The 26,860-nt window shown below is 53.9% G+C and overlaps 1 protein-coding gene across 8 annotated transcripts in view; it reads left to right on the top strand.

The window, feature by feature from the left end:
- The window catches only part of PTK2 (protein tyrosine kinase 2), a 146,220-nt gene that overhangs the window by 30,596 nt on the left and 88,764 nt on the right, over nucleotides 1-26,860 (top strand). For 4 of the 8 annotated variants that reach the window (XM_054590543.1, XM_054590537.1, XM_054590542.1 and 1 more), the window contains exons 1-3: nucleotides 3,308-3,447; nucleotides 16,432-16,658; nucleotides 20,524-20,690. In XM_054590543.1, the coding sequence (XP_054446518.1) occupies nucleotides 3,402-3,447; nucleotides 16,432-16,658; nucleotides 20,524-20,690 (440 nt within the window). In that variant the 5' untranslated portion in view covers nucleotides 3,308-3,401. Of the gene's footprint in view, nucleotides 1-3,307; nucleotides 3,448-16,431; nucleotides 16,659-20,523; nucleotides 20,691-26,860 lie in introns of those variants that run through there. The other 4 variants (XM_054590539.1, XM_054590540.1, XM_054590541.1 and 1 more) reach the window with 1 other exon arrangement.

Below are 26,860 nucleotides of genomic sequence, written 5' to 3'. Positions count from 1 at the left end.
ACTTCTGAGCTGGCCTGGTTCGCTTAACATAATGTCCTCAAGCTTCCCCGGTGCTGTGGCACGTGTCCCGGGTCCCTCCCTTTTGCGGGCTGAGCGAGAGCCCGCCGTGTGGGTGGGCCGTGCTGGGTCTGCCTGCCCTGCACCCGCGCTCACTGGCTTGCTCGCTCCTCGACGGCTGAGAATCACGCTGCTACGAACGTGGACGTGCAGGTATCTCCTCAAGAGTCCGCTTGCAGCTCTTTTGGACGCCTTCCCCGAAGTGGAGTTGCTGGACCACGTAGTGATTCTCTCGGTTTTTCGAGGCACCTGCCGGCGGTTTCCACTGTTTTGCGTTCCCACCGACTGTGGACAGGGTCACAGTTTCTTCACGTCCTGGCCACCACTTGTCATTTCCTGTTTCGTTTTTGAAATAGTGATCATCTGAATAGGCATGAGCTTGGTTTTAACGTGGTAGAGACTTCTGGGTAGAATTGGAAAAGGGACTGCCTAAAATCTTGCTAAATTGGAATAATATCTGTCAGTACCAATGTGACAAACTAAAGCGTAGAGGAGGGAAATTGACAAAGAAAACCGGCCACTATGTAGCTGTGTTTGGAAAGAGAAGTTATCCGAGTCTCCAGCTCAGAGTGTAAGTAGAGCAGGTCCACATCGAGCGCTCCTGTCATTTCTTGAAAATGGAGTATAGAGTCCAATTGTAGAAAGAGTGCTTTTTTTTAAGGCTTACGAGGGATAGTTTAAAGTGTCTAGTGTTGACTTCTCACTCTTCATAGCTGAGACGCAGGTTGTAGGAGGCACTCGCGTTCACCACCAGGGGCCCTCTTGCCACCAGCAAGCCTGCCTGCTGCGGCCGGTTTCCCACCGGCCGTCCGGGCTCTCCGCTGCCGCGTCTGCCGCGGAGGCGCGGTCCTGGGGGGCTGTTGCTGTGTGTCCATGGTGACCACACCATGGACACACTGGATTTATAGTGGGGAAGAGAACTCTGGTGAAATGCTGAAGGAAGTTGGGTGTGCACATGCATGTTTAATAAAGTTCCACAGTTGATTTGAGCAGTGGCAACATTAAAATAAATAACTACTTGATTGTCTTTTGATGTTTGTGTTATTTTGATTAATATAAACAGAAAACCCCTCTATTTTATAACATAAATAGGTTGAAATCTTTGTGAAGTTTCTTAGCCTGTCCTGTGTTAACTTGCCTCTACCAGTGCATTTGAAAAAATAAAATGGCATCTTATACATTCTAGGAGACCTAGTTTTTTCATTTGAAATGGATGGAAAGTAACCTGCCAACAGTTTTTAGCCCTGGCAGTCGGTGTTGGCCCCCGCGTGGCGGGCAGTGGGAAGCTGCCGTGGGCTGGCGCCCGTGGGCGGGCTCTGGTTCAGTGGTGCCCGCCTTTGTCACCTCTCTGCACACAGAAACTCATCACTAAAATTCTGCGGGACACCAAAAAATACGGTTTTTGCTGATCTGACCAAAAAAGAAGTGTAATTTTGATTTGTTCACACTGGATGGCATCGATTCAGTCTGGCTCATGTCCCTTTTTTGGGGGGAGGGCGTGTTGTGAAGACCCCTGGCTTCCGGGGTAATGGATGGGCTCGGTGACTCCGTCCTGGCTGTATGACCCTGTCTCCATGTGTTTCTCCAAGATGTGCCGGCCCTGCTCCTGAGCCAAAGGCGTGGGGATGAGCTGCCCACAGCCCTCGGTGGGCAGAGCGCTGGGGCTCGTAGAGGCGGCTCTCCTCTGTATCTCAGGAGGGCCCTGGCTCCGGGAGAGGCGCGCCGCGTGCCTGGGCTGTGTGCACGCCCCCGAGTCGAAGGCGGAGAGGCAGCCCCGCGCCCTCCTGCGGCTCTGCGTCAGGCCCCGGCCTTGCTGGGGAGTTTGCCAGGCGGCAGTGGGCCTCCTGTCCTGGCGTCCTCGGCAGCGGCGGGAGGCGTGGCGGTGCTCACGCATCTGGCCGGGTCTGCCCGTGCGTTCCCTTTGTGCTTTTCCTGGCTTGCTTGCCTGTGTTTCTCTGGAGTCCTCGCTCTTTGCAGTGTTGCCCGGGGTCAGAGTTCACCCTGGTGAAGGGTATGTTTTCACTGGGGCACAGACGAGGTCACTGGAGCTGCGCCGCTGTTGGGAGCCTGCGCGCAGCTTGGAGACAAAGCCTTCACCGAGCGCCAGTGCGCTGGCCGGGGTAAAGCAGCGGCCCCAGGCGTCGCCGGGCAGACAGCCCCCACTCTCGCAGCCTTCTTTCCGCATGTTTTCAGCAGCTAGTGGCTCCCTACAGCCTCAGTCGTGTGCACAGCGAGGGAGAGCCCGTGATACTCGGTTAGTGTGTGGGACTGGCCCTCACGGAGCGGCCCCAGGGTTTGGAGGCTACGCTCAGACGACAGGGGCTCCAGGAGCCTGGTCCCTACCAAGGTCGGCAGTAAGATGACCTTGACTGTTCCTCAGGTTGAAAGGAAGAGTAAGTAGTTCTGCCTTTTAAAAATGTTGCTAGTACAGGTTTTTTTCTCCTGCTTCTTCAATGTAACTGTCTTATACTTTGAACCTAAGAAAAGAGGTCATGCATTTGGGTTCTGTAATACTCCTCAAAGCTAATTTTAAAACAATTCAACAACCTCAAATTCTCGTTTCTATGTGTTTTCTAGATAGTTTTATACATTTGCAAACTTACTATGATAGTATCGATCTGGAAAAATATTTTACCTCAAAAATATTTGGGTTCCATGGGCATATATTTTAGACTTGTTTTTAATGTTGATGAGGATTTTCTTTTTTCAAAATGGTTCTTATTTCCTCACGGGAATTGTTGTAACTGTGAGGTCAGAGCGTGGCTGGAACACGCTGAAGGCACAACTCTGGGAGCAGTGTGCGCGAGGCGCGTGCACAGGCCTGGGCTCTGGGTTGGGCTGGGGGTGCAGCGCCCGCAAGTTTGGAATCCCTGGCAGTTTTGTAAACACGCCTGCTGGAGGCGAACTGAAGGGTGAGATTAGCATATTAATGAGGGCCTGGCTGCCGGCCTTCTTTCTCTCTTCCCTCCCCCCCTTCCCTGAATGAATCTAGGAACGCAGAGCCTTGGGGTCACATTACTAGCCGGTTTCTTTCTGTTCGGCGGCTTAATCTGGTCAGGCCGTCTGTGTTTCAGATTGCGGAAGCAGGAGAAGATTCTGTAACTGAGAGGCGTTCTTCAAGCTGCTGCAAAACATTACAGCGGAACACCTCCCAAATTTCGCTTCAAGCTCTGGAAAAACGAGTGCAGGGGAAGCTTGGTCTTGTGCGCGGCTGGAAGGCGGCAGACCCTGTGGGAGCGATGCCCTGGGCCCCGGCGCGCGGACTCCCGGCGCAGGCCCCGTAGCGCGGTGTTGATGTTGCTGGAGCAGGCGGGCCCAGCGGCCCGAGACCGGCAGCCGTCTGTATGGAGAAGAGCGGCTGCGGCCCGTTCCCGGTGTGTTGGGCTAAAGGTAGAGACATCCTGAAAACTGGTTTGGTTTATGTTTATTTACAGTCATACCTCGCACTAAAAAGGTAGATAAGAGTTTTTCAGAATTTATTTCAAATAGATTTACAATTAAAGTGAAGGGAAAATGAACGTTGACGTGTGTCGGTTTGCAGCTATTGCATGGAACCAACTAGATAGCTTTTCAAATAGTAAAATGATTTTTATAGAAATGCATTTTAAGTGCATAAACTGTCTTTTTCATATGCCCTGTCCTGTGTCTCTTGAAGTTTTATTTTGTGTTTTAAGCAATATGTCCATATTTGTTCTATGATGTGGAAGTTTTCACAGAACGAAGAGACTAATTTTAACTTAAATAGGACTGTAGGAAAAAAGAGTAGCATGGATCTTCCTATTTCAGAACTCGGTTTCCTTCCCTGCCTGCGCAGCTAGCTGGCTGGCTGTTGAGCGCGGCTCCCCGTCCGTGCGGCGGCCTCTCCCTGCGGGCCGGTGGTGCTCCGAACCGGCAGCTCTGTGCCTCCGAGCTGTTGGGGTCTTCACAGAAAAGGGTAAACAGGAAACGTCGTGCTTTTATTATAATAGTTAAGACAACATTTGGGGAGCATTTTTAGAAGTTAAAAATGCTGTAAAATTCATGCATGTGTAAGAGCAAAATCTTTAGCTGCTTTGCTTAAAGTAGTAGTGAATATTCAACCTGCAAGATACATCCCTCTGGGAAGAGTTTAGTAAAAGCATTACTATTTTTAAAATGCACTTTTTAAGCACAGTGTTCCTCCACTCAGGGATATTTTTAAAGGGGGTGTCGTGTGGGGTGGGGCGCCGGTTATCAGAGGCAGCCCCCCACCCCTAGGAGTCAGATGGCTCGGCGCCGACCCCCGCTGTCTCGTTGGCGTGGTTGGCGTATATTCAGTTGTCCCTTAATTTATTGATTCTGTTCCAGGCTTTTAAGCATTTTAAAAACACATGATGTTAGAGCCATGTTAGTATGGTGCTATCTGAACAAAGCTCCTGCTACTTTGTTGAATAGTTAGATATTCAAAGGAAAGATTTTGCTAGTTCATACTCTTGACTTTTAAAGAGCTTTGAGTTTGGGCACTTTGAAAAATTGGGTTTGGGAACCTCAGGACCGTCTAGTATAATTGAGCATGACCAGCAGTGAGTGCTCAGAGGCCAAGTTCTGTCCTTGCAGGACAGTTCGGCCTTTTCCTGGACCTGCCGGGCCGCACCTGCGCTGACCTGCCTTGTGTGGCTGTGTGTGGCAGCACCAGCCCCTTGCAGGGAGGCCCTGGGCTCGCTCCCCACGCCGAGGCTCCGCCCGGGACCTACGGAGGAGCCCGTAGTGATGGGAGCTACTTGGTTTCTAAAAAGATTTAAAGTGACTTTAGAAAGAGGAACTTTGGAAGAAAGATTGTAGTGTTTGTGCGCATCTCAAAGCAATTGATTGAAGCAACTTACTTTTTTGTTATGTTTGTTAACTGGCAGAGCGGAGGAGTAGAGCCATTTTTAACCGAAATCACTTTTTAAAGGTTTTATTTATTTAGCCCTGACCAGTGTGGCTCAATGGCTGGGGCGTCGTCCTGCAAACTGAAAGGCTTCAGGTTCGATTCCCATCATGGCTGAAATGAGTGCGACTCTGTGGTGACAGGAGACCCAGGGGCTCATGCCTGGTCCCTCCCAGATGCTGCCCTACACCCCCCGGCCCTGCCCCCCATTCCTGGGCCGATTTTTGTCTGTATCCGTTCCCTGTCCCAAACCATAGCCATGTGGCGATGGCCATCCTGAGTCCTGTGGGTCCTCCGGGGGAAGCAGTGAAACTTGAGGTCGCCGTGAGGGCCCGCAGAGCGCAGGTCTTTGTGGAAAAAAGAAAGATTTTACTTACTTTTAGAGAGAGAAGCAGGGGAGAAGGAGAGGGAGAGTAACTTCAATGTGCTCACATGTTCCTCCCCTGGGGGTGTGGCCTGCAACCTCGTGTGCCCTGACCGGGAATCGAACTGCGACCTTCCCATTTTTGGGACGACGTCCAGCCCACTGAGCCACACTGGTCAGGGCTGAGCATCACTTTGACAGAGGCTGGGGTTGAGCAGGAGGCAGAGCTCACACTGTAGAAGACAGGAAAGGGGAGGGACAGCAGCAGGTCGGGGTCGCCCGCACAAGGGGCTGTTGCAGAGGAATGTCCTGTGTTAGGATTGCTTGGAGGAGGTCCTGGTGTCACTAAGGAGCTTGTCCTTTGTCCCCTTATGGGGGCTGAGCACGTAGCTTCCCCAGGGGCTTGCGCAGGCCTCTGGGCACTTCCTCTCCCTGTTCTCGGCCCCTCCCCTGTGCGGGGTGGAGGGCAGGGGGGGCGGGGGGCTAGGCCCTTAGCTTTTCCTCAGGCTGGTTTCTGTTGTGTGTGTGGCCAAGGCGCGGATGTGCGCACAGGAGTAGGCTGAATTATTTCCGAGTAGAGAGGTTACTTTTAGATGCAGACAAAATGAAAAAGCTCAAATCCGAAGGCTGTACTAATCTCTGTTTGCAGTGAGACATTCTAAACCTCACCTTTGATTTTATCAAGTCACATTAACCTCAAAACCAGCAGTGTCCCAGTTCAGGAGGAGGTATAAAGTGCTTATTAGAACAGCTAAAAATAATGGAACAGTCCTATATTTGTACGCTGGGGACTGAAACCCTGCGAGGCCTCTGGTAATGAATTTGTCGTGCGTTGATGTGGTGGGAAGAATCCACCTTAGATCCCATCCACGGAAGATTGGATTTTCACATGGTCAAAGGACTTGGTTAGAGCGAGTTCAACCACAGCACAGTTTCCTAGGCTTACGGGCCATCTTGATGTCAGGTATTAAAGGAAATGTGATGGTCGTTGGTCATGTTTGCGCCCCAGGACCAAGCGCAGGAAGCCCTGCGTGGCGATTTCCCTGATCGTACCAGTGTCTGCAGGGGCGGGAAGGATTGCAGCGGTGCCGGGAAGTGCAGGCAAAGCCCCCAGTGCCGAGAGGGAGGGTGCTCCCCGGGGAGGGTGGAGGCCTGAGGGCAGCTGAGGAGGGGTGTCGGGGCGGGCTTGGGGAGAAGGGACCACTCCGTTCTGGGACGCAGCGCCAGAGGTGCTGGCACTTCGGGGGGCTGTCGGCAGGAGGTGCGAGGGGCAGCCGTGGCTGTGTCTCGGGGGGCAGCGTGGGTGCCCGCCGGGCACACGGGGGCACTTCGGCAACTGTCTCCTTCCAGGACAGTGTTCCCTGCTCTCTGATGCTTGGCTTCTCAAACTCTGTAGGCGACTTGGAGGTCCTGCAAATTTTATTTGGATTCTAACTTCACACTTTTTCACACATTTGTTTAAAATTGTTTGTGTAAATACTCACTTATATTTACACTGGCCGGAAAATGCTGCATTGAGAGGTGCGACATCCGCCTCATTGAAAGCCCCAGGGCAAAGCCAGGCCCGCGAACCGTGGCGCCGGTGCGCTGTCCGCTGGGTCTGTTCCGGTCGTCCTTTTTTGGTAAAGAAAGGTACTGCTAGAATATCATATAGTAATAGTTTTACTGTAAAAGTCTTACCGTTTTGTAAAGTAGACTTGTTGCGGAGAATCCCAGGCTGTTGAATATTGCTGTTTGAACTTCCCTGTAAATTCGTGATGGGATGATAGATTGTTGACACACTTTCAGTTTTGAAAAATCGTGTTTTTTTTTAATAGGGCAGGGTTTAGGAGAAAATGCTAAAGGAGCGCTTGTGCTGAACTTGGCTTTTGGACTTAGTAAAACCCTCCGAGCCTACCAGCTAATGTCGCCGTGGGAGTGGCGTGCGCGTAGCCCAGCGCAGCTGCGCCTCGGGCCGGGATGCGCTTCCGAGGCGCTGATGAAGGGGGTGGTCGGCAGGTTTGCGTCCAGGGAGCAGTCCTGCTTCCCTTTTCTTGTCCGGGAGAATCCAGGTCGCCCTTCTTTCGCGGCTGCGACCGTCTGTTGAAGGCTGACTTTGTCCACCGCGCCTCGCTGGGCCCGCTGCCTCTATTACCGCAGCTCCCGGGGCGGCGTTCCTGCTGCCACGGACGTGTGTGCGCCTCGGTGCCCTCGGCCTCGCTGCGGGGAGCCGGGAGGCCTTGCTCGGGTGTCGCCGCCTGTCCGGCCTCTCCGAGACATGCCTCTGCTCTAGAATTTCCGACCTTGTTCATTTACAGTCTCAGAGATCCTACTGGACTCATTTTTTTGAACGTGTATTGTGTGATTTTGGTGAAGTTTGGCTGCTCTGCGGTTCTGGGGTGCGGCCCGTGGAAAGTGGCTAAACGGCTCAAGGCAGACACCATTCGGTCTCGCCCTCCCGAGGGTGCGCCCGCCCGGGCGGTGGCCGCCTTCCAAGGCACAGCGGGCAAAACGCCGCGGTGGTAGCTTATAGTCCCCATGGCGCGTTTTCTGCACGTACAGTTTTGAACACTCCACTGTGGGAAGTTTCTGGTAAAACAACGCTCGAATGTGAAGGGAGCGTGTCCTGGCTCTCGTCCCAGGGGACTGAGTGGGACGAGGCTGGCGCCGGCCCGGCGAGGGTGGGGGCGCTCTTCCCGCCGGCGGCTGGCGGGAGTGGCCGGGCCCTCCGGCTCCGGCTCGGGGCTCCAGCCACGCGGCCGCCTCCCTGCGCAGCGCGGTCGTCAGGTCACCCTCCCGTCCGGGGCTCCATGGCCGACCACCTCTGCTTTCAAAACCCGAGCCCAACACGGAGAGACACACAGAGAGGACAGTTCATGGGCACTTGAGGTGACACAGCGAGCAGAAGGAGCCGGGAGGGCCCACCAGAGTGGTCCCGCCTCAGCCAAGGCCTCCGGAGAGCTAGGGAGGGTGAGGGCCAGCGGAAGCCGTGAGCAGCACATCTAGGACTTGGCCCTGGCCCTGCTGCTCGGTTGGTTAGAGGGTCGTCCGCATATGCCAAGGTTGCCGGTTCAATTCCTGGTCGGGGCACAAACAAGAACCCACTAGGAAGCGCATCGATAAGTAGAACAACAAAATTAGCTTGCTCTCCCCCTTCTTCTTCTCTCTACAATCAATAAAAGAAAGTATGTTCAAGTCCAAGGAAGTTGAAAGTAGCAGAGCAGAAACACAGTCAGTGTGGGGAAGCGTTGGGAGGCGATGCGGAGGAATCTCAGATCATGCAAAGGGGAGATGAGGGGAGGAGAAGAGAGACATTGGGTCGGCGCAGGCAGAAGGTCTGTGCCCGCAGGGCGAGAGCCGGTGAGGGAGACGGGGCGCGGCGCCAGGAGCACGGTGCGAGGGCGGCCGCGGCCCAAGCATTAGGGGTTCCGGGCAGGGGGCGCCCCGGCCCTCGGACCGCCCACCCCTCCTGCCCGCACCCTTCCACCCCCCTGCGGGCCAGTTGCGACGCAGGCCATCCGTGCAGCTCTCGCCGCCTCTGTCGCTTTCTAGTAGTGCTGCTACAGTGGTAATGCCGTAGTCACGTGTGAGTGTGTGCTTGTGTCTCTCATGTAGACTGCAAGCTCTTCGGGGTGGGGCTCTCCACCAATGTAAAAGTCATCGTGTCCGCACACCTGGTGCGGGGCCTAGCCTAGCGGTGGCTCCGTGAGCATCTTCAGGATCAGCGGATGGAAGGAAGGGGCACGGCGCCGGCCCGCAGAGCACAGGCATGGGCGCACTTCCGGACGGTGACCCTCCCCCTGAGTACAAAGGCTCAGTTTTTCTGTGAGATTATAGTTTTCCTTGTTCAAAGGTCTCAAAGAGGTGAAATCAGAATGTCAGTCATGTGTCCCCCAGCCCGAGAGAGGAAGGGGGTGGGCCAAGCTCTCTTGTGTTTCTGCAGCGACCCTCCGGACCCCGAGACTGCCTGCTCCCCCGCCCTCCGTAACGCAAGCGGCGGACTGCCTCCTTCGTTCTGGCGGGAACGGAAGCTCTGGGGCCTCGGCGTCTCCCACGCTGAGTCAGCCCTTTGCTTCCTGCCCTTCCAGCCCAGCACACAGTGTGTCCTCTTTGTGCGCCGTGTCCTCTCTGTGCGCCATGTCCCGGCCGTGGGACCCTTTCCGCCCGGCTGCCCCAGCCAGAGCAGTAGCCGCCTACTTTCCCTCCTTCTTGTTCCCAGCAGTTTTCTAGTTATTTCTGGGGCGGGGGGACGGAGGGGTAGGTAGTACAGACGCTGCTACTCCCTCATTTTCTCTCCTGTGTGTTGGGATCGCTGTTTACATCTTCGGATTTGTGTCGGGATCAAGTTAAACGAGATAACGAGGGTGACAGGTGCCTGACGTTGTGGCATTCAGTCAAAGGCTTGGTGTTGCGTTTTGTTTTTGATCTCATGATACTTGACTCACTTTTGTCTTTTTAAATAGAGATTAGACGTAGGCTGTCCCTAATGAAGTGGGCTTGCAGTCACACATCTCGTGAATGTCTGTGAAGTCACCGGGCCTGGTTTCCAGTCAGCCTGTTTGTTGTGTGGCCCTCCTGGGCCGGCCTGCCGGGGGGACCCTCCATCGCCTTGGGGTGGCCCGGGCCCTGCTCCCAGTGCTGGGGGTTCCTTCTGTGTCCTGCCTCTCCTCACACTCGCTGGGACCTGCTCTTGCCAGCCCCCCGCCCAGTCCCTGCGCCGAAACCTTGGCCTCAGCGGCGCCAGGGTCTTCTAACTACCACGCGTGGAGGTGCTTACTGTGCCCGGGCAGTGGGCTTGACACCCTTGCTTCTGGAAACGGCTTCTTGCCTTTGTCTCTAAGCCGCCGCTCTTGGCGCCCCCTGCCCCGGCGGCGGAGCTCCGAGCTTCCTCTGCCGGCTCCTCATCCGGCCTGCAGGCGGCCCTGGCAGCCCTGCCCCAGCTAAGCGGTCATTGGCCACTGCGGGAAGGGACCTTACGGAGGCAGTTTCTCTTTAAGGAGCGCCTTTTGGTGTTAGATACAGGGTATTAGATATAAACTCAGAAGCATTAAAGGGTTGGAGAAATTATTTAATGTCTTTTCTATATTGATTTTGAACATCTGCTTTAATAAATTCTATTTTACTTTACATCTTTAAATAACTCAATTTAATTATAAAATAATATTTAGAAAACGTGCTTTGACCATGTTTCTTTCACCTGGGAGGTTTACAGGTTGTCACACGTGTTTGGGAAAGTGGGTTCCGCAGTGCCTGGGAGGCCGGGGCAGGCTGCTCCCTGGCTCCAGGGAGGCGGTGCTTAGTATTGGGTTTTCCAGGAGACCTGGGGTCATGTCACGTGACACAGATTCACCTGGTGGCCCCTACCCAGCCGCCCAAGTGCCCGGTCCCCCCAGCCACGTCCATTGCTTCCCGCCCACCACGTCCACGGCCGCGTTTGAACTGCGCAGGTGATGGGGCGGGGGCGTCCTCCCCCCCGTCACTCCTTCCGTAGCCGGGCGGTCCCCGCGGGGTCCTGGGGCCCTCCGGCCTCCAGCTTGTCGGGGGGAGGTTGGGGGTGCCAACAAACACAAGTTCAGTAATTCAGCCAGTAGACCGACTTTTAAAGCCTTTGGATGGATTTTGGTCAGACTATTAACGCTATTACAACAGACGATGCAAATGAAGGCGTCCAGGCATCACCGACACAAAGTAACAAGCGCCTGGGAAGGCAGAAGCCTAAAGGAGCTGTGCAAACAACTGCAGGACTCCGTGCGAACAGAGGTACCGCAAAAACGGCTGCCTGTAGCGCGGAGGGCCTCGTGCTGTTGGCCCAGACGTGCTAGATGTGCAGCTGGTGGAGCTCAGTGAAGGCGGATTTGTGGATATAAGCGAAGAAAGCAGTTGTGACAAAAAAGATGATGTCTCTGAGGAAGTGACATGGCCAGTAAGTTCACGTTAGAGGAACTCTCAGAAATATTTCCCAACCTTAAGAGCGCAGAGGGCGAAACGAGGGAAGCTGACCTCGACTTAGGAGGGAGCCAGACAGATTGCCAAGGCCTTGCACCTCCAGTTCCGCAGGGAGGCGAGGGGGAGGCAGGCACCGTTCAGGCTCCTCCGGGCAGGTGGCTGCAAGGTCCCGCGAGGTGAGAGCCACCTGGACGTGCGCTGTTGTTGATGAGAGGCCATCCCAGCACTTAGTGGCTTAAGCTGGCAAGAGTTCATCATTTTGCTCAGATCTGCAAGCGGGACAGCTCATCTCTCTGTAGTCAGGGCAGCTGGGCAGCGCAGACGGGAGCCCAGAGCCCACTTGCAAGTGGGCTGTCCCGCGGCGTGGAGGCTGCTGCTGGCTGCGGGCGGCAGCTCCCGAGCTCCGCTCTTGGACTGCTCAGGCCTTCATGCAGCTTGGCGGCAGGGTCCTCCCAGGTGAGCCTCCCCAGGGACCGTAGGGGCCTGGGGTGCCTCTTTTCTCCTTTCTTCCCGGATCACCTTTTCATACCTGGCTCAGGACCTCAAGCCCAGCCCAGATTCATAGGGCAGGGATGCAGACTCCGCCTCTGGAAAGGAGACGGAGCCCCGGGAAGCCGAGCACCGGGCCTGCAGGCGGGGCAGCTACGCGGAAGGTGTGAGCTGCAGCACGTTGATGTACTAGTGAGTGGTCGCGGGGTGTCACCTTGGCTTCTCTGTCTAGTCAAGTCGATACAGGAAGTTTAGGATATTTAGGGGAGAGTTTTTATGAGAAAATAAACCCAAATCTTGTGTAAAAGAACATAGTTAGGGAGGAGAAAACTTTTACACCAGTATACTTTGTTTAAAGATTTACTTTAACTAGGATTATTACCCAATTATTTTTTTAAAAAACTCTTCAAACTTGTTTGTCTTAATTTCAACAAATAGCTGTACTAATTTACATTCTTGGTGTCTTGGCTCATATCTGGCAAGCCTCTCCAGTCCTATTAAAAGGCCAGCACGTGTTGTGCGCAGTGAGGCTGCCCTCTCGGCAGGCTCCTGGTGTGCACAGCCAGTGGAAGCTTGGGGAGACGGGAAGAGGATGCTCGTTAGGTCCTTGAACTCTCCCAGCGGCGGTGCGCGCTGTCCTACGGAGGTGTCCACCAGCCGGGGGTTTGTCAGCCCCTGGCTCCCTCACGTCCTGACTTGGGACCCCCTGCTTCTTCCCAGAGAAGGAGAAGTCGGGCACCAGGAACCTTGGAATATCCCCTCTGCTAACTGAAGGGGGCCCCGAAGCTCCGGGCAGCTCCGTGGCCGTCTCTGCCGTGGCGTGGCTCCGGTGCCCAGGCCCCAAATCCGCAAGAACAGCACACAGACAAGCAGGAAGACCATCGATGGGAGGCGGTGGTTGTTAACAGAATCACATACAGAACTATCTGGAAGAGTCACGGAAGGCTTGATGGCAGAAATGTGGCCAGTTTGAGGATTTATAGCCCAAATAGGATTTTGACAAGCAGGTGAGAGCACTAGCTAAAATCGCATCCGTCAGGGGAAAGGGCTTCCTTCTGTTAGCTCCGGACCGTGGTTTTAAAAGCCCCTCCGTGGGCGTTGTGCTGATTTATCTTTAAACTGCTGCGGCCTGCTTTGAAGACTCAGAGTTGCGTTGATTTGGGGCCACAGAAGCACGTTTGGGTGGTGTCATGTCTTTGGTCTCACTTTTCCGTTGCCGTGCTCTGTGTTTAGAGTGATGAACTTCAGGGCCAGTGAGTGTGTGGGTTCTGAGCACGTGGGGACGCAGGGCCCCTCGGGGCGGCACTGAGACTGCGCTGTGCTGCACTGCCCCCGCAGGCTGCTTTGGGCAGCGGGGGAGCCCCGATGGCCCGAGGAGCGGTGACAGGCTCCGTTTGGTGATCAGCAGCCGCGCTCCTTCGCTCAGTAGCTCTGATAGTTTATCCCTGGGGCCTCGCAGACGCTCCTCGTCCGTGATCATGGAGCCGGTGAACAGTGGTAGCTCGGGCCCTTTGTTCCCAGCCCTGTCTGGCTTCCCTTCTTGCTTGTGGCCTCTGCTCAGACTTCCAGAACGTGTCACGTACGGGTGGTGGTGGCAGTGGCCGGCCCTGGCCCCAGTCTTAGGGCCGGGGGGTGGGGGTGGCGAGGCAGACAGGGAGCCTTTCCCCAGTATTTAATTTTAATGCTGAGATAAGGAAATTCATTCCTGTTTCTACTTTGCTGAGAATTTTTGTTTTAAATCATGAGTGGTTGGTAAACTATCAGATGATTTTTCTATATATATTGAGATAACTGTGGTTCTTCTTTCTAAAAATAAGGTGGATTACATTGATTGCTTTTTCAATTTTTTTCAAAACTCTTCTCTGGAGGATATGTTTACTGATTTTAGCAAAAAGGAGAGAGAGAGAAACATGCATTGGTTGCCTCCTGAGCGTGAGCGTGTGCGGGCAGAGAGACAGACGCGCCGGTGTGAGAGAGGGGCAGCAGCAGGCTGCCCCCACGTGTGCTCTGGCCTGGGATTGAGCCCGCAGCCTTTCGGCGCGCTGGGTGGTGCTCCAGCCAGCGGAGCCACCTGGCCAGGGCTACATGGATTGCTGTAAAAAAAAAAGTTTTAAAAGGCAGTTTCAGGGTCACAACAAAATTTGTGAGAAATTCCTCACAAATAACAGAGGTTTCCCACGCAGCCGGTGCCTGCCCACATGCATGCCTCCCATTGTCCCCCAACAGAGCAGAACCTTTGTTACAACCGAGGAACCTGCATGAACACATCGTAACCACCCAGAGTCCTAGTCCAGTTAGGTTCACTCATTCAGCGGGTTTGCACAAATGCATGATGCAGTGACGTGCATCCATCATTACAGCATCGTGCAGAGAGTATTTTCTCTGCCCTAAAAATCCCCCGCGCTCCATCAACTCATCCCTCCCCAGCACTCCGCAGCCCCCACCACCTTCTGCATCCACTGAAATTTTTACTGTCTCTGTGGTTTTGCCTTTCCTAGAATGTCATACGGTTGCAATCGGAAAGTATGTAGCATTTTGAGATTGGCTTCTTTTACTTAGTAACATGCAGTTAAGTTTCCTCAGGTCATTTCGTGACTTGACAGCTCATTCTTTTCAGCGCTGAATAACCTCCCACACTGTCTGTCTGGGGGAACCGCAGTTTGTGTGTCCATCACCTACGGAAGAGCGTCTTGGCTGTATGCCACATTTTGGCGATTATGAACAAAGCTGCTATACACATTGACTGCTTTTTGAATGTGTGACCACTTCTGCATTTCTTGAATAAGCTTTTTGATCATGACACGTTTTCCTTTTTAAATGATGCTAATCAGATTTGCTGGTTTTGGCATAGACTTTCGCACCTGTGTGTCTAAGAAAGCCCGACTGGCGCCCTCTGCTCTTGTCTGCGCTGGGCTCGTGCCGCCGCTTTGCTGGCCTCGTAGGACGACTTGGGACGCCTCCCTGTTCTCCGGAGGAAGTTCTGTAAGGCCGATATTATTTGTTCCTTAAATTGTTGAAAGTATTCAAGTATTTCTTTGTGGGAAGAGTTTTAATTCCAAATTATTTTCAGTAGAATAGGTCTGTTTAGAGTTTATATTTCTTGTTTCAGTTTTGGTAAGGTGTACTTTGCAAGGAATTGTGTATGCATCTAAATTTTCAAATTTATTGGCATAAAGTTGTTCATATCTCATTAATATTTTAATATCCCATTATTACCTATTATTACTTATATTTCTTTGCCTGTTCCCTTTCACCCTTGATATTGCCAGTTTTGCCCCTTTTCATTTGATTAGCCTTGTGAGAGTTGTCATGTAATGTTAGTTTCATTATTATTTTCAAAGAAATAACTTCATTTTGTTCAGCTTCTAAATGATACTGTTAGATACTAACTACCGAAGATGACTGATTTCCAATCTCCATTTCTGAAATACACATTTGGAAGTGAAGATTCTCCTGTAAGCGCAGTTCTCTCCACATCCAGTTTTGGAATTTCTTTTCCTCGTTTCATTCAGCTCAGGATACCCGGCGCTCCTTTTCGGGTAATGGGTTACTTGGGATGCGTTGCTTAGTTCCCAGACGACTGAGGGGTTTCTGGTTATCTTTTTGTTGTTGTCCAGCTTAATGCCAGATGTGGAACATACGCTGAGGAATTTCAGTCCTTGATAGGACTGGTAACTGTTTTAGTAACTATTTCATGTGCACACTGAGTAAAAGTTTCACGTGCAAAGGCGAATTGCCATTGGGCATAGCGCGTTCTGTGTGGAGTAGGTTGAGGCTGCTGCTGCGCAGGTCAGGCCGTCTGTGAGGCGCCCTCCCCGCCTCTCTCCCTGCCCCTGCTCAGCTCCCCGGGTGGCTGGGGCTCGTCCTCTGCCCTGCCTGCCCCACCGGCGCCCTGCGCCCTCACGCTCACGATTTGGGCTTCTGCTGCCTCAAGCTCTGCTGGTTTCTCTTTCATGAGAGGCTTCTTGGATCTTCAGGCCCTTGAAGACACAGAATTGGCAAATGCACTTTGGGACGAGGCAGCCGCGCCTGGCACCTGCTGCCCTGGCGGCCTCACAAGGTCCGAGACTCCAGAGGGACTGCAGGCGCTGTCGGGCCGTGCCCTCACCCAGCTCGGCGGGCTTCCCCGCGGTGGCCCGGCCTTTCCCTCGCCTGCAGATGGAAGTCCGTCGTGCCTAAAACAGTTCCCCTGTTTCTGTTCATTGGTTTGGTTTTGTTTCCTGCTGTGATGCGCCGGACTCTCCTGCAAGGTGTCAGACTAAGCAGGAGGCCCCGTTCCGTCTGTGGTTTTTAATCGCTGAAGCCTAGGAGGCGTGACGACCACGCACTGAACTGTTGTGGGAGGAAGGAACTTGTATCTCATGTAAACGCTTTCAAATGTAGGCAGCAAAGTTAGCGTTTGGTTTTCCTGCGCGAGTTTCCCACAGACTTAAAGACCCTGTTTAAAAGAGGGTAAATCACATTGTTGATAGATAGCACAGTGGATTTTTGACAGAGCTGAAAGAGGACCCCTGGCCTTCTAATAGTGTGTGTGATAAATACCGTGCTGCGGCGAGCCGGGCTCTGCTCTGCGCAGAGCGGGATGCAGTGGCGATCTTGCTGGAGCGGAGAGGCTGTAGAACAGTGTTGCAATGTATGTATTAATGTGTCACATTTCAATCAGTGGATTTCAAATATTGTGCAGTGAAAGTTATTTCTTCTCTTACAGAATATGACAGGTACCTAGCATCCAGCAAAATAATGGCAGCAGCTTACCTGGACCCAAACTTGAATCATACACCAAACTCCAGCACCAAGACGCACCCGGGCCCCGGCGTGGAGCGCTCCCCGGGAGCCATGGAGCGAGTGCTCAAAGTCTTTCACTACTTCGAAAGCAACAGCGAGCCGACCACGTGGGCCAGCATCATCAGGCACGGCGATGCCACCGACGTCAGGGTGAGCGCAGCCTCGGGGAGGCGTACCCGCGCATGCGGCGCGGGCGCTGCTGGCACTTAGGGGGACACGTAGAGGGATGATCCCTGTTCCCATGCTGCAGGGATCCAGCTTTTTCTGTGTAATAGTTGTTTTGCTAATGTGTGTGTGGCCAGAGTTTAGGTTGTTGTAAAATCTCATTGGAAAACAGTAACTGAATTATACATTATTTATATAACTCCATTGACTTATTCTTCTCCCCTGATTTTTAATTTTTAAAAATTTTTAAAATTTTTAATTTTTTACTTTTTTTTTGCTTTTCTTTTTTAAAAAATGTGTTTATTTACTTTTATTGTATTTTTTACAATCCCCTGGTTTTCTTTTTAATCCTTCAAAGGATACCAAGAAACAAATCAATTAAAACAGCCTCTAATACTTGTGAAATAAGAAAGTCATTTTCTGGAAAGCATGATTTTGAAGGTATTTTCATAACTCCAAATAGGATAGCTCGTTAAATGCCTTGTCTGTGCCAGACTCCCGGCGCGGCTCGGGGCCGAGGCCCCCCTGGCACAGTGGACGTCCGAGGGGAGAGGCGGTGCGGCTGGGAGAGGGGCTTCCGAGGGGAGGCCGGCGCAGGAGGCGCTTCCGAGAGCAGCCGGGCGCGGCGGTGGCTGGGAGAGGGGCTTCCTGTGGCAGAGGGTGAGCGTTGGAGCGGGAGCCTGGGAGCCGCACACCCCAGACAGAGGCTCCCGAGGGCCAGGCATCGGGGAGCCCCGGTTCCAGAGGGCAGAGCTCGGTGCGCACGGTTCCAGGCAGCGTTTGCTTCAGTGAGACGTTAGCGGAAGCGTCCGCCTTCCTGCCCTCCGCCCGGCCCATGCCCATCTTGGAGGAGGACGGGTGTGTCTCTCTGTAGGAACCACTGTGAGCCCCCCTCTGCCCGCCCGTCTGTCACACACTCGCAGGTATCAGGGCTGCCGGAGCCGTCAGAGAGGAAGGTGCACATGATTACCCGGAGTTGTGGGAGGAAGGAAACCCAGTGCGCTCAGTCCACGTTGTTTGCCAAAGGGGAATACGCTTGGTTGGATTAGTATTCATTATCATTGCCAAGCTGGTAGTGGGTAGAGAATAGCACTAGAAAGTGACATTCTGATTCATTTAAAATCAGCTTTCTGATTGGAATGGAAAATGTGCAAACATTTGGGATTCTGTGAGTCTGTGGAAGTGCTGAGCATCGTGAGCAGAGCTGTCCTGCACCAGGAACCACCTCTCGGCGGTCTCCTGCGTCCGGCCCCGGGCAGTGCCGGAGGACTGTGTCTGTGTCTGTCCCTGGTCTCTCCCCCAGGGATGCTGGCCGCGAGGTGGCGTCGCTGGGGCTGTGCGTGTTACACATGTGTGCTCTTCTCTCAGAGAGGGCTCATGATTCTGGATCCGAACAATTTTGGTGCCAGAAAGGACTACAGAAATCCTAGAAAGTTCAATTTTTAAATTTAATTCAGCTCCTGTCCTGTCCTGACAGCTTGGTTGGTTGGAGTGTCGTCCGATACACAAGGAGGTTGCGGGTTCGATTCCCAGTCAGAACACACACCTAGGTTGTGGGTTTGAGTTTTGGTTGGGGCGTTTGTGGGAGGCAACTGATGTATGTTTCTTTCACATCTCACTCTCTCAAATCAATAAATATCTGCTTGGGTGAGGATTAAAAAAAGATATGTCTGAGTGTTACTGCTTTCAGTTTCTTAGTGGAGAGTCACAGATGCAACCTCGGATAGTTACGGGGCACCGCCGTGCGGCGACGCTTTGTTAGGCAGACCCGTTCTTGGAATCCTTCTGGGTGTCTTCAGGCGACATGATCTAGCGAAATGGCTCAAATTCTGTCCGTTCTGTAAAACTCCAAAACGTGGAACCCACTCTTCCCTAACGCGCACCACGGTTGTAGCTGAGCCTGCCCGGGCTGCAGAGGGGCCCCGGAGCGTGCCCGTGAGCTCGGAGGACGCGGAGGGGTGGGGAGCCTGCCGGGGGCACTGGGGAAGCAGCCAGGAAGGGGGCCGTGCTCCTGGTGTGCTGATGGCAGACACAAGTCCGAGAATGGCCTGTGCCCGGCCCCTGCTCCGTGTCTGGGGCTGGGGGGGCGGCAGGTGCACGGAGACGGTCGGCCGGACAGGCGGCGTGAGTGGTGGCCCTCGGGGCGGGGGGGCGGGGGAGCAGGCCGCGGCAGCGCTGCCGTGGAGCGGAGAGGGCCACGCCCGGGGAGGGCAGCTGGCGTGGGGGCGCCTTGGCCGTGCGCGGGCAGAGCTGCGGTGGGGACAGAGGCGCCTTTGTGGGAGGCTGAAAGAGGCGCCAGCTCCCGTCCCGCGCGGCGCAGGGGTCTGTGTGTTGGCATGGAGAAGCTGCAGTAGTCGCCTTTGAGAGAGTTACTAGAAAAGACGTCCCTTCCTCTGGGCAGATCCCCTACCCCGGAGCTCAGGCTGGATTTCAGCTCCCCGGGCCCCTTGGCTGGGTGCCCTCCAGGAGGGCACAGCCTGCACCGTCATTCGCGGTGGCCCTGTCACAGATTCCTGGCCTTGAATCCAAAGCCAGAAGGACATTTTATGCTTAGCTCAGTTCTCCCCGCCCTTCCTGTCCCCGTGAGAAATCTTCTTCGTAAAGCCTTCTTTGCCTCTTCCATCCTGGTCCTTTGTTCACACTTCCGCCCTCTGTTCCTCCCCCCCACCGTCTCCTGTACTTGGTGCGAAGCTCGTTGGGACCGAGCAGCCTGCAAGGGAGGGGGCCACATGCAGGCACCGGATAGCAGCGCGGGGGCGGCCCTGGGTGTGGGCGCTCGGGGTCCTCGCCAGTGTCTGCGTGTCATGTGGGTGTCCATCTGTCCTGCGGGGAGGGCTGGGTGTGTCCTCAGTCGTGTCGACGCATGATGCCATGATGCAGAATCACCAGCGTGCACAGGAGCTGCTGGTGTGTGTATTGTGTTTTAAGTTATGTGGTAGCTTCTGTTAATTGTAAATTCTTAAAAACCAGTGATGGTTTTCTTTAATAGACATTTTCATGTTAATATCAGCATCATTTAAAGAACCCTATTAATGGCCTAAAAGATTGAGAAGATTTCAGGGACTGTGATTAACACCACCTCACACAAGAGCCACCGGCGGGTCCCTCCCGTCCCCAGGTGAGCCGCCCTGTGGGCTTTCCACACACAGGCCCGTGGCCGCCTGCCTGTGCAGGCGAGGGGGCCAGGCCTCCTGCGGTCCCAGCTGGGGCTCGGCTTTCTCTGGGAAGCCCCCGCGATGGCCTCCTTCAGAGATGGCCTCCCCTCTGAACCCGCGGGTCGCTGGCTCGCTGTCGGGCGCGCCGCATCGGTGGCTCTGTCAGACGCCTGCCTGTCGGCCTTCAGAGCCCAGGTGGGTGGGTTGGGCCCGGCTGCAGGTAACTTCTCCTATGTCGTCAGTGTTATCAGAAACCTGGTCTTAATTGTGTCTTCCTAGATGGGTGTTTTTAAAAAATGATGCTAGTTACAGCATGGCTTCCAACAGCAGGCTGCCCTTGGTTCAGAACGTAACCCCCTTCTTGGGCCTGGCGCCCAGCAAGTGGTGCCCCGGGGTGGCTGGTGCGCTTTGGCAGGTGTGGGGACAGTGGGCGGGGGGTGCCGCAGACCTGTTTTACATTTCCATGCCTTGGTTATCAGTAAGGAAAAGGAAAATCCTCTTTTTGTTTTAACTTTTCCTTGCTCATAAAAATACTATTTGAGAAAAAGGATTCCCAGGTGAAATTAAGTAATTCATTAACAGGGAACTCTTTTACGCAGTGTCTGGAAAATAACGGCAAAAAATGACCATTGCTTTAAGCTTTAAGCATACAGTGTTTTGTTTCTAACAGTCGTTTTTGGGGGATGTGTTTCTAGGGCATCATTCAGAAGATCGTGGACAGTCACAAGGTGAAGCACGTGGCCTGCTATGGGTTCCGGCTCAGTCACCTGCGGTCTGAGGAGGTCCACTGGCTGCACTTGGACATGGGTGTCTCCAGCGTGCGGGAGAAGTATGAGCTCGCACACCCGCCGGAGGAGTGGAAGTAAGATCTCCCACCTGCTGCCTGTCACTCACGCGGGTTGTTATCTGTGCTCAGTCACGCACAAGAGGGTGGACGCCAGTGCTGGCCTCTCACCCTGGCGGTCCTTGCGACTGCCGCGGGGAGCTGGCTGGTCCTGGTCCGCCTGGGGCCTGTCCTCCACTCCCGCGGAGCCTGTCTGCGGGCTGCGCTGACTCCCGGCCGTCTGCAGCCCCTGGCCTCCCGCCGGGACAGCCTTCCGCTGGCCACTCCTCCCTGGCCTATGCTGCTTTGCTGCGACTCTGCTCTGACAGCTCCAGCCCCACTCTGTCTGTCGCGCTACGTCCTTGTGTACGGCGGGACTGGTGCCCCGGGGGAGGCCACGCCCCTGGCCTTGTTCCGGGGTGGCATCGCTGGCCTCGTGGTGCCGGGCTGTATGTGCGGTGTCCACAGGGGACCTCGCAGCAGGACCGGGGCTCCCGGGGACCCGTGCTGACGGGATGAAACAGGGACTCCAGGTGCATTAAAGGGACCCCCACCTCGTCCTCGCCCTGGTCCTCTCCAGCGAGTCTCGTCATCGTGCAGGGTCTCCGACCGCCAGGGCGGGGGGAGCGCGGCTGGCGAATGCGGGCTCTGCTGCCGGTCGGCGGCCGGGGGCGGGGGCCGTCCCTTCCCTGCAGCAGCCAGCTGGTCGGCCAGGCACTTGGAGAAAAAGTCACACGTTTAGGTTTGTACACCTCCGGTTAGAGTTCATTAAAGAAACAGGCTTGTGTTTTCAGATTTGCCTGGTGGCGGGAGCTGAGCGAACAGAATATTCCACGACAGCCTACATTGTTGGTTTACATCAATGGCTGGTGAAGATTTTACCTCCAACTGTTTAGTCTGTTAACTAAGTGTTTAAAAACTAGGACTAACTCTTCTAAAAGTTCGTTGACAAGACCTGCAGGTGTTTTTATTTAACACACCTCTGGTATCCTCTTAATTTGTGTAGACATGTCCCAGGCATACTTATAATAATGATTCTCTCAGGACTCCATAAAATGTTGGTGGAATGAGTTTTGTTTTTTTTTCTTTTAAGCCAATTTCTTTGACCCCAGTTCAGGTAAAGTCAGTAGGCACTGCTCAATTTAATGGAACCCGAGTCCTCAGAAGGAAGAACCATCCGGACTGGTTAGGTGGGACTTCGCCTTGGCCGACCCCATGCAACGGAGGGTGAAGGGGCTGCTACCGGTCCTGACCCTGAGGGAGGCGGCGGTGACATCCCCGCTGAGGGGCTGCGAAGACCAGGGGCTACGCAGCTCTGTGCTGTTTACATTTGTGTGTTTGTGATTTGTAAAAAGTGTGTTTCACTTAGTTCTCCCCAAACCTTACGAGGTAAAGACTGTTTTACAGACGAAAACAGAGGCGCAGATGATCAAAGCCACGCTCGTGGGCGGTCTGTGATGCAGCTTTGACCGGCCTCTGCCAACTGGCTGCGCAGGGCCCGTTTCTAAAGTCCGTACGCCCCTTGGCCGAGTGGAGCCGCCTTAGAGCGCTGAGAGGGTCGCCAAGCGTGGCAGACTCATGGGGCGGCCCGGGTCCTGGCGGGAAGCAGTGAAAGGCAGTGCGGTCCGAGACCCTGTGGGCTCTGATGCTGGTTTTCGGGAGTGGGAGGCGCACGCAGGTGGTTGTTCACATTTCTAAGGGGGTCAGTTTAAGGTGTCCCTGGCGAAGAGGAGGCTATTGGAAAGTAACCAAGCAGGAGTTCTAGAAATCAGTGGCTGGATGGAGCAGCAGATGAGCTACAGCTAGGAAAGCAGTAAACAGGGACGTGGACCCAGGAACATTGGCCCAAAGCATCGCACAGAGAGGCGAACAGATGTGCAACAGGAACGCGTGGTCACGGGGCATGAAGAGCAAGGCCAGTCCGCGTCTGACAGGAGCTCCAGAATAAGAGAATAAAAAGGAGGAGGAAGAGGAAATAGTCCAGAGATATTTTGTAGAATCCATGAATGACAGGAGCCTCAAATACAGGATTAGCATAAAATCCCAAACAGGTTAATGAAACTAAATCCACACTTTGGCAGGTTGTAGTGTTGTATAGAGAAAAAGAGATGATGTTAAAAGGAACCAGGGGAAAATTCAGGCATCTCTAAAGTGGCAGCCGGCGCCCAGGAAGCCGTGTGCGGGGCTGCGAGCGGCGAGGAAGGGCCTGGCAGCTGCGCCTGCCGTCCGCCACCTCCCAGGTGGAGCTGGGCGCAGCGCCCCTCCGCAGAGCTCCGCCCCCGGGCCTCCGCCAGGCCCTCCGGGGAGGCGGAGGGCGACCCCTGCGGAGGGCTGTGCACGCAGGCAGCAGTGCTGGCCAAAACTGGGCGTGTCTAACTAAGCGCTGTCTCTAAACCCAGAAATAGGGATGAGAGCTGGTCTTCCTCGGATAACAAAGTACCAAAATGCTGGATGTGCCGCAGAGCGAAGGCGGTCTGAACTGAAGCTCCCCGTAAGGTGTTAGAAAGAAGCGCAAGGGCAGCAGCAGTGCACAGCCAGGCAGTCGGGGGGTGGTTGGGAGCGGTGTTCGGGCTCCGAGCCCTTGGTGAGAGCTGCTGCAGCGGCGGCGCTCCGACGTTTCTCTCTGACTTACCGGAAGGACTGTGTTTCACCTTACGACCCAGCGCCCACGAACCTGTGTGTGCGCTTAAAGTTAGTTCTGTGTAATGGCTCTGCACGTGCAATTCATAAACCGCACTGGTCTTAACTGTTCACACTGAAGTCTGGGGTTTTCTCTTCAGTGCCATTCTGTTCGGTTTTCCTTCTTTTAAAGACAGACAGACAGACAGACGGGTTTCACTGCCCACAACCAGGGAGGCCGGATGGGTTGGCGGTGCTCTCTTCACGGCCTATGGGAAAAAGTTCGAAGTCAGAAAAGCATTGTTAGGGAGGTGGAAGGCAACTGCCCAAATGAGGAACTCATTTCACCAAGAATTTAATAAGTGTAGAAGGAGATATAACCTTAAACTTGTAAATTCCTAAAGACATTCAGGGCCTCGCCTGAGTCGCCGCCCCACGGTCCCCGGTGTTTGGTCCCGCCTGGTACAGAGCAGGCAGCCAGTAAAAACTCTAGTGAAAACGGAGTCGGCGATAACACAGTGGCGAGACAAACCAAGAGGCAGAACACGGGGGTGGAAGAGTCGCTCACATTCAGCCAGGGACCTTGCAGGACCTGCTTATGTTAGTAGCAGGACCCCCCCAGGGACGCTTGCTGCGAGGGCTGAGATGTGGGCCGGCTGGGCCTCCTCCTCAGCGTCCACACGCAGGGCAATGGTGCCATTGAGGAGGGCCCCCCGCCACTGGCCGTGTCACTCGCGAGAACGCTGTGGCTGAGGGAGGCTTGGGGACCCCCGGGACCGTGGCTTCCTTGGCGGCGGGGGGAAGCCGAGTCCCGGTGCTCGGCGGCCTCCTCCTCTGGGTTAGCTGTGTCGCTACAGGAAGCAGAGCTGGTGGCTGTCTTTTTCTCTGCCTGGCAGCCAGCTCCTCTCAGGTCAGAGCGGGCGTGTGGGGGCAGCGAGTCCTCCTGACTTTAGTTCTGAGAAGTAAGGGCTTCACGTTTCAATGAAAGCACTGGACTCATAGAATGGTTGACATCTAGTCCGTAGCTTTTCTGTGCTGCCCGCAATAGGGTCTGCTCATGTTGTTAAGGAAACCTGGGTATGAACTTCCTCATGCAAGCCTTCCCTCTGACACCTCAGTGAGCTGGCTCGCGGCACGTGGAGTAGGTGGTAACCAGCTTCGGCAGGACACCCTGCCCGAGCTGCCAGGACGCGTCAGTGGGGAAAGGAGGGCTGGTTGATAGACAGCTCCTCCAGTAGGAAGAGTGACAGAAAAACTAGATCCCACCTCAAACAATACATAGACGTCCCCTTGAGTTAGATCAAGTGCTGAGAAATAGGGAGTTTAACGGAAAATAGAGTTGAATGACACGTGCTGGCCCTCGAGTAGGAACATTTCCTTAATACCCCCACAATGTCCACTGTAAAAGGAGAGAACAGCAAGTTTGACTTTTTAGAGATGAAGACATTCTGTTTATTAAAAGACATATTTTTAAAAGTGCAAGAGCAAGTGAGGTCTTAATATTCAAATGGAAGTGCCTGGACTCATAGAACAGTTGATACGAATTTCCATGCCTGTGAGGTTTGAACAGAGATTTTTCTTCACGCCGCCTGTGTGAAGCGGCCACTGGGAGAAGGTATCTGCGAGGCATGTAACTGACGGAAGGCGGTGCTTAGAGCGGAAGTACTGACCAGGATGAAACCTGCAGGCAGCTCTAGAAATGATCAAGCGACCTGAGAGCATTTTCGTAGGAGAGAAAAGCCTGGCCAGTATCCATAGGAGGACCCGGTCGGCTTCGTTAGTGGTCAAGCTAGGGGCATGCAGATGAGCGTCGGGGAGAGGCCAACGGCCCACAGCGAGATTCTGGCTTACGCCCTCTGGTCGGCAGGAAGTGAATTGTCTGACAGCATCAGGAGCTGGAGAGGTGGTGGGTCCAGCAACATTTTGTCCACGCTACTGGGGAGAATGTAAAAATTGGTCACACCACTCGGGAAAGCAGTTGAGCGTCCCCTTGAAACCAAGGGGTTAAATGCCCTCCTGTCCTGCAGTTTCACGCCACGTTCTGTGCTCGAGGGACTCGCATTTCTGAAATGTCTGGCACTGGAGATGCAAAATGTTCATAGACAAAGCAGTGACAGTGAAGTCAGCTGTGGAGTGTCATGCAGTGGAGTGTCACACAGGTCAGAAAGAGTGAGCTATGGGGACATGCAGCAGTGGGGATGCGTCTTAGCCAGATAGTACTAGGTGACAAACAGGAGTCCCAGGACGGTGCGCCGTCCGATGGGACACTTGACAATGGTTTGTTTTTGTTATGTGAATTTTACCTCCGTAAAGTAAGCCCCAGAAGAGGACATGTAGCGTGACACGCTTTTGTGAAGTAAAAAGCAAACTAAAGCCAGAGCTGCAGCAGGGAAGCGTCGCTGGGCGAGACAGCACGGCGCTCGGCGCTCAGGCCCGGGGGCAGGCGGCCCCGCCAGGCCCTGCTGCCTTCCCTGCCGCCCAGGGTGGAGCTGCCTGCCGCGGGGTCCTGCGAGGCAACTCCGTGGTGTTCGGCCGGCGGTGTTTGGTAGGGCCCGAGTCAGCCAAAAAAGCTTGGGCTGCGGTACTGCACCAAGTTCACAATGAGCAAAAGGTGTGTTGCAGTTTTGAGAGATTTCCATCAGATTGAAACTTAAAAGTTTTGTGCTTTGATAATTCTAGTTAAGTGAGTTCTGATAACTGTTTCAGTTACTTGGAATCACCTGCCCAGAGTGGTGGGTTTGGCGTCTGAGCAGGTTAGTCAGCCACATACAGAGACTGCATGCGCTTTGGGGGAAGTGGCTGGTCCTTTCAGGTGGGCCCAGGGCCTGGAGGGCCAGGTCCCGAGAAGCCTCCCCTGGCTTTTGAGAGAGGGTGTCTGGGGCTCTTGCAGAGCAATTGAAAAAGACAGTCCTTTTCATTGTTATCAAGATGTGGGTCACATTCCCCTGCTCAGCGCGCCTCTGTTCCCTGCTGTTTAACGGCTCCTCGCTCTGCAAAGGGAGGATTTTTTTCTCAGATCTTTACAGGAGAAAAATCTTTTATACAGAGGAAAGGTGTCCTTTTTCAAAGATGACAAAAGAAAACGAAAAATGATAGTTTAGGAAGTTTTAGATTGTATTTTGATACAGTTCTTTATGTTATCTTGAAATGACATTTGTATGTGTATACCTTAATTTGAAAGGCCACCGTACCACTGAATTCAGCAAGAGATCTTAAAAAGATTTACAGCCATGAGACAGTAAATAGTGGAATGCTCTGACAAGTTTGGAAGTGACAGCTTTAAAAAACAGGGCAGGCTTCTAAATTTGCTGGCTATTGAACACGCACTGGATACTTGTGCACCAGACGCTGATGGTACAAAGATGAGTAAGTTTCTAGTCATCTGTGGCTAGACAACCGATATTTATTAACCAGGCTCAGTAACCCCGTATCATCATTCATCAAGGAAGTGTCCATTAAAATCACTGTGTGTTATTGCAGTACATTAATATCAGGGTGACTGAAATGAAAAGGTTAGAAATAGCGCGCCCAGCCGAGGCGAGGACGCGGGGGCCCGGCAGCCCCGCGCGTGCCCTGGCGGGGGGCGTGCG

The sequence above is a fragment of the Pteronotus mesoamericanus genome, unplaced genomic scaffold (genome assembly GCF_021234165.1).
Source record: "Pteronotus mesoamericanus isolate MK-2021 breed Mesoamerican mustached bat unplaced genomic scaffold, CSHL_Meso_final scaffold_174, whole genome shotgun sequence".
In the NCBI taxonomy this organism is placed as follows: domain Eukaryota; kingdom Metazoa; phylum Chordata; class Mammalia; order Chiroptera; family Mormoopidae; genus Pteronotus; species Pteronotus mesoamericanus.
This window is presented reverse-complemented; position numbering and strand designations above follow the sequence as displayed.